The following is a 14,817-nucleotide window of genomic DNA, read 5'->3' on the forward strand; positions in this document are numbered from 1 at the left end:
TTTGAGTGTTAGTTTTTTTTCTGACTACTGTGCTGTCCCAGCTCTGCCAAGTATTTCAAGAAAAATGTCATTGAGTGTTGCATACGTTGTGTGGTCACCTTATTTAAAGTGTGGTGGAGACTATGAAGCATCTTAGGAACTTGGAACTGTGTATATTAACAATGGTTAAGGAACGTTTAAGTTTCTATGGATGAAATATTTTTAGAGCAATCTTGATCAGTTTTTAAAAAGAACTTAAGCTTTTACCCTACCCAATACAGTGAACATAGTAACTACCTAAGTATCAAATGTCTTTCCATTTTCATTTTTGTGCTTACAACTTTTCAAACATGTTGTACTGAATTTGTTTTACTCCACACTTAGCATATTAAAAGTATCCCAGCCTTACCAGTATTTTTATGTTCCTTAGTGCCACACAGAGAACTTAGTGTGCAGATGATTATTTTATTTTCTTCCTCTAGATTACCGGCACAATGGTCGCGATCTTCAAAGCTCTACCTTGTCAGTGCCAGAACAAGTAATGTCCTCAAACCATTGTTCACCATCAGGGTCTCCACACCGGGTAGATGCTATAGGAAGGACTAGATCATGGTCACCAAGTGTCCCTCCTCCGCAAAGGTAAGAGAGTGTGTCAGTTTTGCTTACAGCATAGTAGTTAGGGTGAATTTTACATAAATTACCATTATATCCTCTAAAAATAAATGATTCTTTAAAGCATTCTTTTAAAGAAAAAGCAGGCGCCATTGCATTGGGACTAAGATGTGACAATGGCTTATTTTCTTTTCATGATCTCTGTGTTATTTTCACTAAGAGTTCAAAACAGTTAAGAAAAACTAACTTTAGATTGCGTGTAAATATTAAGCAGATTCATTTAGAACCAAATAATTATATTTATGAATCATATAGTAATTGGTAAGTTAAAAAAAATTTTAAAAATTTTTTTAAAAAACTAAAAATAGTCATGAGTAGAAAGAGAAATAGTCATACCAATCTATTACTCTAGATCTTATAATATTAGAAATTTCTGATCAACCTAACTGTACCAAAGAGCTACATGAAGTATAAACCACAGACAATACTATATATAATTTATGCATGATAGTTCAGGTGACATACTAAATAAAGAAATGTGTAATATATGAAGATATAATTTTATTTAATGGATTTTTGACTAGTACAATATAGATAAATATGCATATTAGATATGCCTGTGTATTTATACATTCCTCTGTATACAAGTGTGGCATTGCAAACTAATGAAAAAGATGATTTGCTAAGGACAGGAGTCTAGTCCATCACCAAGAATGAAATTTTTAGCTTTTATTCCATGGTTTCAAAGGACTACCGTATTCAGACTAGCTAAGGGAAGGATAAGATAACAATTAGACAGCTATAATTCAATAAATCATAAAGGTGGTAGTTTAGGCTAGAGTGCTACCAGAGAACACAGTTACAATTGGATAGGTACTGATAGTTGTTTTTCTGAGATTTGAACTCAGGTCCGACCATGCGTAAGACACCCCTCCCACTGTTCCTGTAGCCCATGCTAAAAAGCATGTGCAACATTGAACCTATCTTCTTACAAACCCTTCTCCCTAGTGTATAGTATATCACTTATTATCAATTATAGAGAACTGGTGTTGCCCATAAGTAAGGTATGATATTATTTATCTTATCCTGAAGGATATTCTCTTAATGGGCTCTTTTTGTATCTGTAAAGCAGCCCGATCCTCAATTAACTGTTCATTTCCAAATAAAATGTATTCAATCAGAGATACAGATAAACCAAATAAATAGATTCTATTATCATTTTGTGGAGGTTATGCTATAGATTAGTCAGATATATAATGTTCTTCCTGTCTTAGCAGGAATGTAGAACAGGGGCTTCGAGGGACACGTGCTCCTGGTCATTACAATACAATTAGCCGAATGGACAGACACCGCGTCACGGATGACCATTATTCTCCAGATAGAGACAGGTAAACACAACTCTCACTGACCTCTATTGCCTTCAGGAAGGGTTATTGTAAAATGTTTTCTCCAGTCCTTTGTCTCATTTGAGTTTCCAAACAGTGCCTTTTCTTTACTATTTCTACATTCTTTCTTAAGATAGCCCTTTGTTTAACAGAAAAGGTTAAACATGTGCAGTTTTTCTTGATAAGAAAACCCAAACAGGACGAACCTGGCTATCATGGCTCACCGGAGCGCCATGGCTCACCTGACCATGGCTCACCTGAGCACCATGGCTCACCCAGCACCGCAGCTCACCTGACCATGGCTCACCCGAGCACCATGGCTCACCTGACCATGGCTCACCTGAGCACCATGGCTCACGTGACCATGGCTCACCCAGCACCGCGGCTCACCTGACCATGGCTCACCCGAGCACCGCGGCTCAGCAGAGCACTGCCGCTCATGTTTACAGTCCCAGCACTTGGGATGGAGGTCAGGAGAGTCAGAGCTATGAGGTCCACCAGCGCTGCCTAACTAGTCCCTGACAAGAAAAGATTAATAAAAATAGCTGGCAAATTTGCACCGGAGATTATAGTGGTAATCAGAAGGCAATGATTTTTTTTACCTGCACATAGCAAATTATCATGTGTAATATATATCAATTTGCTGATAGAGATGAAAGTCTTTAATAGATTTCAGAGAAATACTGTTACTTTTCATATGCAGAAATACTGAGACAGTGTGGTTTGTTAAGAAAACCTTTATTACAATTCTCCAAGAGATTTTCTCTCATGGCCTTCAGTAAAGCTTTAACATCTTAATAAGTCACATTTGGTGTATTTGCAAAAATTCTCTGAAGTTGCCATATTAACTGTGACAAACTTGGAAGTAACATGGTATAATATTTACATTAATTACTACTAATTTTAAGAAAATTAATTAGCTTTCTAATTCATTTTGGTTATATATTTAAAAAAATACCATGGGACTTTTTTCAAACTCTCAAATGAGTTTAGGATAAGATGATGACAAAGTCAAATATAGTATTCAGAAAATATGATGAAATGGTGACTTACATTCCTTGTCATTCAAGTCCATTGACATGAGAAGTAACTGTCATGATGAATAAAAGAAATAATTTGGTTTGAATCAAGATTAATACTCAAACCATGCATATAATTCCCTTTTGTATCCAAAGATAACATACAGCATATCTTCTACATTGATAGTGCTAAACAAATACTAATGTTAGTGTCTAGGATCAAAGAAGAAACCAAATGGTTATTAAATTAATATTTCTATTAGTATCAGGTAAAAACTATTTAACTTGTTTTGCTTTTTAAATTTTTTAAACATTTCATGTAATCAATACCTTAAGGGTGGTTATGAGTGTGCTACCTATTGGGAAATACGCTTTTCACTATGATAATAGTGAATGTAGGATCGCCATGTTGGCTTGCCTTAGACCTGGAATGTGTTATAAAAAGGATCAGTAGGTATTTTGGTTGCCTAATAGAATGTTAATGTACTTTAGTAGCTTTTCAAATTATTTATATACCTGTCACAAGCTTCTTAGCCATTGAAAATTGGCTTATTGAGGCAATAAAACTGTCTAAATGACTTTAAATTTCTGGTAAGCTTACATAAAGTGAATTTAATGAAAAAAGATGGACTCAATATGAAGCCAAAAAATATGGGCTGTAATCATTGTAGAAAGTATTAGAATAAAATTATAAAATAACTGTTTACTGTTACATTAAATCCATAATATTTTGTCAGTATTTTAAGTCATATATTTCTAGGTTTAATGACCACATACATAGGACCATTGCCTTTCATATCTTCTTTTAAAACCCAGATAATTAATCCCTATTTTATGTAGTCATTATGCTTTTCTTCATGATCTTATGAATACTTCAGTGTAGCAAGAATATTCAAATGTTTGTGGAAATTTTGAAGTAGATAAATCCATCTCACGTTTACAAGGAAGCATGTAGATGTACAGATCACAGTCATTCTTTGTTGGGAATCTATCTTAAGTCTTTTAAAACATTATGTAAAGTAGAATTTATTTTAATAAAAACAATAGAAGGCATTTCTAGTATTTTGATTATCTGTGCAGTTCATTAATACATGAAGAAACATTCACTGGACAACATTCTCTCTTAATGTCTGTTAAAGTTTAATATTCTTAAGGATTTTCAGTAATCAAATTTATCTGAATGTCCTTTTAAAAGGGGAAAATACTCATGTTTTATATTTATGAATATCATTTTTGTAGAATTATGAATCTGATCAGTGTAATTGGGTTTGAGATATGTCTGGGTGATTTATAAAGCCACTTTTGTGTGTTTTTTGAGAAATAGACAAGTTTAGCTGAGAGAAGACGACATGCTTTGAATTTAGTATAGGTGGCTTCCCAGTAGGCTATGAACCTAGCTAGAGGAAGGATAATAAGGGAATCCAGCTAGGGCAGGCCTTATTTCCCTGTTTCCTGGCTAGCCTGAGATGAACTGTTCTCTCTCACTTCACCATCTCCATCAGGGTGGACTAACATCTGGAACTGGTTCAAAATAAATGTTTGCCTCTTTGAAATAGGTTATATCAATATTGTGTCATAGTGATCAGACTTTGGCTAACACGAGAATCAGTCAATCATACAGTGTATTAAAAGCCAAAGAAAGAATTTTCCTTGTGTTAGTAAGTAGTGTAATTTAGGAATTTTAAAAGATGCATGCATTATTCTCCTTAGTAAAATCTAATGCATTGAATTAGAAATTCATTTCATTGAATGTACACTTTTTCATAGGAGTTGGAACCAAATGTTCTTGAATTTGTATTTAGGATTTTAATTATGTTTGGCAAAAACCAAGCATTTTATTTCTATCTCTATAAAATTTATTATATAGAATTGTGCAGATTAACTGACACTGCTTCCAGTGAGAGTTTATAGTCCTTAACAGACAAGCAGTTACCACAGTGTAACACTAGCCGTATTTTAGCAAATGTATTGTTAGGTGAGCAAGGCAGTGCATATTGTAATCCTAGTACTCAGAAGATAGTGCAGGAGGCTCAGGAGTTCCAGGCCAGCCTTGGCTACATCGCCAGTTCAATGACTGACTGAACTACAAAACACACTCTCGAAAAAGAATGAAAGAAATTTTTTTTTTTTTTCCAAGACAGGGTTTCTCTGTGTAGCTTTGTGCCTTTCCTGGAACTCGCTTTGGAGACCAGGCTGGCCTTGAACTCACAGAGATCCGCCTGCCTCTGCCTCCCGAGTGCTGGGATTAAAAGCGTGTGTCACCACTGCCCGGTGAAAGAAAATTTTATAGTACTTAATGAAAAACATCAACTCAGATATTTTATATTTAATGATTAGCAATTAACCTGAAACAACAAACAAACAAAAATCATAAAGCTGAGGAAAAAGTTAATTCAGGCGTTGTGGGAAAGATGTAGAAGATGGCACCTGAATTAGACTTTGAGAAATGGGAATGTTTATTCAGTCCACAAGGGCGAAGTTACAGAAGCAAAACACATCTACACATCCTGGAGTTTGGTGTGAAGCGGTATTTGGCGACATGCTGGAAAATTGTATAGGAGACTTTTACACTGATCACACCCGTGTGATGTGTTGCCGTCTGCATTCTATTATAGTTCTTTATTCAGTGTCAGTGGTGGATGAATGAGGTACAGCATTCACTATCTTTATGGGTAGTGTTTAAGAATTATGTATCTGTATTCTTTTGGGTCTTTGATTCTTTAATCTGTCTGACTCTATCATCATTAGTCAAAATCTTACTCTGTTGTGAAATTAAGTACTATTTACAAGTCCTGCAAGCATTTATATGCAGATTATCAGCTAAAATAATGCACTGTAAATAGGTTACGGTCATTCCTCATTTTGCCCCCTCCTTACACCTTTTGACTCATTGTTTCTTTAGTAACCTTGGTGACTACTACAGCTGAGAGCAGAATTTATGAGGGGAGATGAACACGTGGCTTTAGAACAAGAAATCTTTTTAAGATTTTAGTCATAGGAGTTAACTTACTATTAGAATGTATGTAGAGAGTATTATATATTTTAATTACATCACAGCATATATATAATTGGATTTTGTTGTTTTTTTTTTTTATTTTGGGGTTTTGTTTGATTGCTTGTTTTCATTTTGTTTTTCAAGACAAAGTTTTTTTGTGTAGCTATGGCTGTCCCCGAACTCAGTCTGTTGACCAGGCTGGCCTCAACTCAAAAGATCAGACTGCCTCTCCCTCCTCAATGCTGGGATTAAAGGCATGCACCACCACCACCCAGCTGCAGTTATATTTTTAGCCTGATTGCCTTTCCTTCCCGTAAGTATGATTTTAGCATCACAAATAAAATTTTAAAATCAGGGTCAGTGGAATGGAGGAGACATAGCCCCATGCCACCATCAGCAGCAGCTGGAGGGTTCCCTGGAGTCTCTAGGGACCTCAGCAGCTGGAGGGTTCCCTGGAGTCTCTAGGGACCTCAGTTCTGGCTAACTAAATGTATGGCTTTGGCATATAGGACAGTGTAAAGACTAATCAGATTTGGGGTTAAAGAAGTGATATGTTAATATCGTGTTTAAGAACAAAGGTAAAGAAAAAGATGCTCAGAAGTAAAGAGTACAGAACCTGGGTGTGGGCATCTCTAGCAGAAAATCACCTTTCTTTGTTTTTATAATAATCATCTATACTATTTTAGTGAGTTTTGAAGTTACTTTCTTCAGTAGTTTGCTAAAGGGTCTAAATGAGATCTCAGGGTGTTTCCACAGGATTATTGTCGGGATTACAGTTGATAAGATCAAAACATCTGTCTATGCAAAGAATATTGTTTCATGTTAGCACCTTTCAAAGTAAACAGTTACTGTGCTGGAATTCTTGCTTCTCAGGTGGCAGAGCCTTTAGACAGATTCCTAGATTAGGGACTTCCTTCCTCATGTCCCATATTTTTTCTGTCTTCTGCTTAACCATCAGAAGATAAATAATAAGTTTTCATGTAATGGATTTATATACTAAAAAAGGAAATGCCTTAATGTATAAACCTCTGGTGTACCTCAGATTCTGATGCCATTTTATTGGGTTTTTTTTTCCTTTCTTTTTTCTTTTTTTCCCCTTGGTTTTTGATACAGGCTTTCTCTGTATAGCTCTGGCTGTCCCAGAACTAGCTGTGTAGACCAGGCTGGCCTCAAACTCAAAGAGATCCACCTGCCTCTGCCTCCCGAGTGCTGGAATTAAAGGTGTGCGCCACCACCACCTGGCCTCCATTCATATCTTAAGTCAGGCAATCAATTATTGAAATATGGTATCTACCCATAAATACTTAGTGGATCATTTATTGTGTTCAGAAATTTAAAAATGATACTATCTTGGTATACTAGACATATCATTTTATATTTACTAATTATAGAAAGTAAAATGCTATGAGACTGAGTCTAATATTGTTAGAACAGAAAGGAAAATTACTTGTTTAGGTTTATTGGGAAAGTATTCAAAGAGCATCTGGACTTTAAAGATGAGGAGAACTTTCAAAAGCAAATGAGTAGAGACAGGCTTGGAATGACAGGCATTCCTGCCAGGATGATGAGCATGAACAGGTTGTGGAGTTGGGAACCACGTCCTGTGCATAGAGAGTGCTGGGTGGTCTGTGGTACCTAGCTGGAAGGTAGTGACATGCCGTGTGACATGAAGGTGGGTGGGGTTGAGAGAGTCAGTACAAATGGGGAAGAATGAATCGAGTCACATGGAGGAGGGTTTGAAGGTAGGAAATTAAGATGAAGAAACTTGATTCAAGCAGTGTCAGGGATGGAACAATAAAAGAAAAATAAAACCTCATGAAATGTCCTAAGCATTATAGGTATTAAATATCACCTCTGTGCCCTTAACTTGCTTGATGGTCATTTTATTAATTTTTTCCTCTCACCTTTTCTCCAAAAAAAAGGAAAACATTTTAGTAGTATAAAATTTTCAAAAATATGATGCTCAATATATTGATGCAATACTAATTTTATCATTTAATTAAAAATTAAATCTTATATTTTGTTGCATTTACTTTCAGAACGTTTGGTTTACTTTACCCTTTACACTGCCATGTTCCAATGGCCATTGAGAAATTGGCCAAGCTTTCCAGTAGCAATTTCATTGGCTTTGCTTACTCTGTGATTATGTTTGATTTTAACTTTTATAACTAAACTATACCTTTTACTTCTTTCCTGAGTCTCATTTTATTCTTGTTTCTGCCATGCTTGCAGTCATTTTCTTACTCTACCTCGCTCCAGATACAGTCAGACCATTGAGCATCATCACAGGGATAGAAGGTATACTTTTCTTACAATTGAGTCTGTGTGTAGAGTTGCATGCTCCTGTCTATGTGATATAATTCACTTTTAGTTTTGTTATTATGTATACATGTGTGGTTACTAATTAAGTATAGAACCCGTACCCTAGTAGTGTAAAGTAAAAGTATGCAAACTATTTGAACTAGAATATCAAAAATACCTTCTCTTTGATGGACTAGAATCATCTTCTTATTACCCTGGAAATTATTTTATTAGGAATTACGTAAACTTTGCTGCCACAGAGGAGAGAGTAGCAGTAGAGTTGACATCACTCTCCTTCGCTCTCTGCCTAATCCGACAGGGAATTAGCACTGGGTTATTTGTACCTGTCTTCACAACCTGCTTCCTCCCTTCACAAGAGGAGACTAATTTGAAGTGCTTTGACCTGATTTGTCTGTGGTTACTTGGTCAGAGATAGCTGATCCACTCCTCCATAGGAGATAAGCTTGGGTCTCTAAGAATGCTCAGTCTATGGGAGCACCCCCTTTCATTTCAACTTTATTTTCACTTATTCTAAAGGGATTTTCCAGTGAAGTTGGGTATAATAAATCTAATACTTAAAAATACTATTATTTTAGAGGGAAATACCACTTGCCTGGTGTTTAGCAGAATCTGGCTGTCACTGGGATGAGAACGAAGAAGATGTCTAATGGCATTAAGTTCTCAAGGCCCTTTGTGGCTTAGGTTACATTCTGCTTTGATCATATTTAGTTATTACTTACTATTTTTCACAAATTCATGCATGTATAATGTATTCTGATTTTATGGCTTCCTCCGTCCTCTTTTATACCCACTCCTACTCTTTCAAGTTCCTTCTTTCCGAAAAACCCTCCTTCTACTTCAATGTCTTTTTGTTGTGATCATGCATATGTGAGTGCATGTGTGTGCGTGCGTGCGTGTGTGCGCGTGCATGTGATGGCATGGATGGGGTGATTTACTTGATCAGGGGCAACTTATCGGTGTGGTGTATACTCTTCCCCAGCAACCATGAATTGCTTATAAGCTTTTGTGCATGGGCGGGGCCTCAAGAGTCCCACCCCCATCCATAATGGAATGCGATGATGTGGTTGAGCAAGACTTGCAGATCCCCACCTCTTCTGTGAGTCCATGGCTGCAGCAGCCGTGCTGTGTCCGGATACCAGCTTGCCCAGCCCCTCCCATCATCTCATTCTCGCAGTCTCTCTGCCCCTGTTCCTGAATGTTTACGGAGCCACTCTCAGAAGGGGTGATGGGAGTTTTGAGCCAGTTCACTGGCAACATTTTCAGGCCAGTTAAGCAGGGAAGTGAATTGTGGTGATAGCGTGATGATGTGTTCACCTAGAGTAAATTAGAAGTTATATGTTAGACTATGTGTAACCTTCTTTATCCCTCTTAGTTAGTGGTTGATGTTGATATGCAGAGTTTAAAAAAATACAAAAAAAACAAATGTGTAAATTTTTGAAGTTTAAAATCACATAGACAAATATGGAAGAAAATCCAAAAGAAAACTGATAATCTTAGCCATCAATTTTGCTGATGTCTTTCAATAAATGTAATAGAAATATAGTATCTTGTAATTTAAGTATTAAGATGATTATTGCTAACTTCAGTTTTAATTTACATTTTTTAGTCTTTCTGTTTTTTTGCTCATAGTAATTGTTTTTTTGTATTTGCTTTTTCACTATTGTTCAATACATTTCTGGCAATTTCTTGTTTGCAACAGTTCTAGATTTACCTTGTAAATGTGGAAATACACTTATATACCTGCCCCCTGACACACACTCGGTCTTCTCTTTACAGACTGGCTACCTTGAATGAAACCTCCATGTCAAAGACTTTTGCTGTTTACTTTGGTTTATCTTTAAGTCAAAATCATGTGACACCTTATAGATTTGTAAAGTTAACAAGTAATTTTTTGCTTCCTATTATTTAGTTTTTCAATTCACTAGTGTAGATTCATTTCCTGATCAGCTCTGGATTGACTCTCAATTTCAGATCCTTAGTAAATTCTCAACTCTACCTTCAAAGGGAAGTTTATGAAGTCTTTTTCTGTACTTTCATTTGGTTTGTTATCAAGAAACACAAGATCATTCATGTTTATATTAAAATATAACACTAAAATCTTTATTTAAAAACAATTATTGAATGTCTAACTATAGTATTTGCTGTGAATGCATTTACATGTCTGTTTTATGTGTGTTAAGGCATTTGCCTTTGTTAAAGCAGCAGATCCCATGAGGACCTGAATTCAGTACAGTGTTCATCTACTTTCTGACAGACTGCCTTGAACTCTTGAAGTTGGAAAAACTTTTTTTATGCTAAGTAGCAAATCTCTTATGTTTATTTTCATAAAGTTATGTTTATTATTTTTGTTTCAAATATTGCTTGTTCATTAATTTTGATCATATATTTCCCATCCCCCAAATCCTCCCAGATCCTTCCCATCTCCCTTCCCACCCAACTTCATGTTCTCTCTCTCAAAATAAATACCAAAAAAAGAAATTCAAAATAAACCATGCCCAATAAACAAAAAGTACCAGAATGAAACAAACAGCGCACAAAACAGACAACTAGAATAAAGCATGGTGTCTCTTTGCATTGACTAGCTGCTTCTGGACATGGGCCTGCTCTGGAGGATGACTGTTTCCTCTATTGGAGGAAACTAATTTTCCCTTTCTCGGCATTTTATCTTTGCAAATATCTTCTTGGTTAAAAGTGGGACTTTGAGTCTACCTTCCCTTCTCAATACTAGTGTTTTCTCTGTTTTGAACCTGTGCACATCTTTGCATGCTGTTATACCCTATGTGCATTCATATGTGTATGAGTGATGTTGTATCTGGAAGGTGCTGTTTCCTTGGTGTCATCCATAATCTCTGGCTTTTACAGTCTTTGTGCCTCCATTTCCAAAAAGATCCCTGAGCCTTGAGGGGAGAGGTGTGATAAAGGCACACCATTTAGGGATTAGTGTTCCAAAGACTCTTATTCTGTGCACATTGTCCAGTTTTGAGTCTCTGTTTAATTAATTACCATCTACCACAAGAAGCAGCTTCTCTGATAAGAGTTGGGCAATGCACTGCTCTATGAGTATAGCACTGTGTCATTAGAAATCATTTTATTCCTATGTTACTTAACAGAATGATACTAACAGGAGTTCCCCTAGTGCCCATGACCCATCTAGTCTCAGGTTCTTGATCTATTAGCAGTGTCAGGTGGAGGTTTCATCTCGTGGAGTGGACCTTAAATCCAATCAAGAAGTGGTTGCTTATCCCCAACATATTTGTACCACTATTGCAGTGGTGGGCAAATCTGCATGTAGGTTGAAGTTACAGGTATCAAGATTTGTAGTTGAATGAAATGAATGATTACCTTTCACCTCCAGTAGCACACAGTTTACCTTCTAGCACTATGAAGTTGGTAAGCAGGGATGAATTTCTAGTTGGGCACAAGTTCAGTTTCTCAGTGTTTGATAATTAAATGGTGTCTTTAGCATTAGGGTCTCACCATCAGGTTTTGGAGAGTAAACAATAAGTTTGTCAATAGCTTCTGATACTTGCAGAGTTTATGGGACTCCTTTGACCAGTGACTCAGGGTGTAACCCATTCATGGTACTGAAAATGTTACTTGATGGCATATGGTGTCTAATGTAGGAATGTTGTTTCCACTCCCACCCCAATATGTGATGACTCCATTTAAGTTCCTTTCACTATGTGTTTGTTTAGGAAGCTTCTACAGTAGCAGTCTTCCCATTGGCTTTTTAAAAGGCTTTTAGTGTTCATTGTCCCTCCTCACATTCCCTCTTTACCCTGCTCACCCATACCCCTTCCACATTTATTCTAGCTTGCCCTTTATTTCATTCCAACAGTCTATTCCATCTACATTCCTTGAAAGATTCCATCTCCACTCTTGATCCTATTCACATCTAGGCTTTTTCTAATTATTATAAATAGAGCTGAAATAAATAAACATGGATGAGCAAGTATCTCTGTAGTAAGATGTAGAGTCCTTTGGGTATATGCCTCAGAGTGGTATAGCTGGGTCATGTGATAGATGCATTTTCAGCTCTTTGAAAATCCTTCACCCTGGTTTTCATAGTAACTATACAAGTCTGCACTGCTCCAGCAGTGAGCCACTGTCCCCTCCCCTGCATCCTCGCCAGCGTGTGCTGTCATTTGTTGTACTGTTCTTGACCACTCTGACTCAGGTAATACAAAATCTCAAAGTAGTTTTAATTTGCGTTCCCCTGGTTGCTAGAATGTTGAACATTTTCAAAAGTGTTTCTTAGTCATTTGTGTCTCACCTTTTGACTAAATTCTGCTTAGTTCTATTCCCCATTTTTAAAACTGGGTAGTTGATTTCTTGATGTTCACTCTTTTGTTTGTTTATTATCTTGTTCTAGTTTTCTCTTATATATTCTAGATAATAACCCTCTAACAGATGTATTATTGGTAAAGACTTTTTCCTGTTTTGTCTTTTAATTCTGTGAAGACTTATGTTGGAATTTTGATGGAGATTACTTTGGATCTGTAGTTTTCTTTTGGTAGGATGGCTGTTTTCACAATATTAATCCTACTGATCCCAGAACATGGGAGATCTTTACATCTGTGGTCTTCTACAGTTTCTTTATTCAGTGTCTTAAAGTTTTTATTATGCATGTCTTTCATTTGCTTGGTTACAGTAATCCCAAGATATTTTGGTTGTTGTTGCTGAGGCTGGTGTGAAAGGTACTGTTTTCCTGATTTCTTTCATTTAATATCAGGAAGGCTACTGATTTTTGTGCTAATTATTTGTCCTGCTATTTTGCCCAAAGTGTTCATCAGCCGTAAAACTTTCTTTTTATTTTTTGTATAAAATCATATCATCTGCAAATAAGGATAGTTTGACTTCATTTTTGATTTGTATCCCCTTCATCTTTCAGTTGTTTATTATTCAAGCTTAGACTTGTGTTGTATTGAATGGGTAGGGGGAGCTTGGCTGTCTTAGGTAGGTTTTTACTGCCATGCAGAGACACCATGACCACAGCAACTCTTATAAAAAAAAAAAAAAAAAAACATTTAATTGGGGTAGCTCACTTGCAGTTTCAGAGGTTCAGTTCATTATGATCATGAAGGGGAGCCTACCAGTGTGCAGGCTGACATGGTGCTAGAGGTGAGGGTGCTCCATCTTGCAAGTAACAGGAAGTCGACTGATCGTCACACTGAATGAAGTTTGAGAAAAAGACCTCAGAGCTTGCCCCACAGTGACATACTTCCTCCAACAAGGCCACACCTCCTAATTGTGTCACTCCATTTGGGGACCACTTTCTTTCAAACAACCACATTGGCCATCCTTGTCTTCTTCATTTTAATGGAAATGCTTTGAGTTTCTCTTTGTTCAGGAAGATGTTTATGAGCTTATTGCAAATTGTCTTTATTATGTTGAGGTATGAAAACTGAATATTTACATTACAATTTATAACAGTAGCAAAATGACACTTAGGAAGTAGCAACGAAAATAATTTCATGGTCGAGGGTCACCACAACATGAGGAACTGTATTAAAGGTTGCTGTGTTAGGAAGGTTGAGAACCACTGCCCTATTTTTTTTCCAGAACTTTTACCATGAAGGCATGTTAGATTTTTTTTCTTCATGTAATGAGATGAGATTATGTGGTTTTTGTCTTTTAGTAATATGGTAGTTTTTGTTTGTATGTATATTTCTCTGAGATGAAGTCATGTTGATCATGGTTAATAATCTTTGTAATGTGTTCTTGGATTTGTTTGCAAGTATTTTATTGAGCATTTTTAAATCTATGGTCATAAAGGATGTTGACCTATAATTGTCTTGGGTAGTCTTTATGTCACTTTTTATCAGGGTAATAATGACTTCATAAAAAGAATCAAGGTTCCTTCAGTTCATTTTTGCAGAATAGTTTGAGGAATATGATGTTAGTTCTACTTTGAAGGACTAGCAGAATCCTGTGTTGATTCCATCTGTCCCTGGACTGAAGGCCATGCCCTGGAGCTTTGGATTAATATCCCAAAGTGCATCCCCCTAGGTTGTTAAGCCCCTCGAAGGACCTGCAGTGAAGGGTATAGTGGACAGTCCATCTCACTGGGGGACTCCAAATGTTAAACTTGATACTCGTGAGGAGAAAAGACCAAGTACATGATTGTCCAATTAAAGCATGCTTTATTTTGGGTGCTCCCGGAACTGGCCAGTCAGCTGCCTCCCCTAAATCGGGATTTGAGAGAGCAGCCACTGCTGGCCTATTGAAGTCCCTCTTATAAGCGAGGTACGGTGCTTACAGGGTGAGGGAGTGGTGGTTATACATTGTTAGAAGGATGCAATGAAAAGAAGAACAAAAACAAGATATACATACATCAAGTGAATGAGGTTATAAGCAGTTTAAGTCATCTGTTAGGTCCCTTATGACTGATGATGTTCACTAATTCCATCCTTTTTGTGCTTAGTTTTTGTATGGATATCTGTCTATTGGCGAAAGTGGAGTATCGGAGTTCTCACTGTCACTGTGTCAGTGTCGGTATGTGATT

The 14,817-nt window shown here is 36.7% G+C and overlaps 1 protein-coding gene across 48 annotated transcripts in view; it reads left to right on the top strand.

Annotated features, from left to right (window-relative positions):
• Positions 1–14,817, top strand: part of Rims2 (regulating synaptic membrane exocytosis 2) — a 472,086-nt gene that overhangs the window by 284,685 nt on the left and 172,584 nt on the right. For 28 of the 48 annotated variants that reach the window (XM_028879270.2, XM_028879271.2, XM_037197756.1 and 25 more), the window contains 3 exons: positions 462–618; positions 1,866–1,979; positions 8,223–8,288. In XM_028879270.2, coding sequence (XP_028735103.1) covers positions 462–618; positions 1,866–1,979; positions 8,223–8,288 — 337 coding nt within the window. The remainder of the gene's footprint in view (positions 1–461; positions 619–1,865; positions 1,980–8,222; positions 8,289–14,817) is intronic. The other 20 variants (XM_028879262.2, XM_028879269.2, XM_028879266.2 and 17 more) reach the window with 3 other exon arrangements.

The sequence above is a fragment of the Peromyscus leucopus genome, chromosome 20 (genome assembly GCF_004664715.2).
Source record: "Peromyscus leucopus breed LL Stock chromosome 20, UCI_PerLeu_2.1, whole genome shotgun sequence".
NCBI lineage: Eukaryota > Metazoa > Chordata > Mammalia > Rodentia > Cricetidae > Peromyscus > Peromyscus leucopus.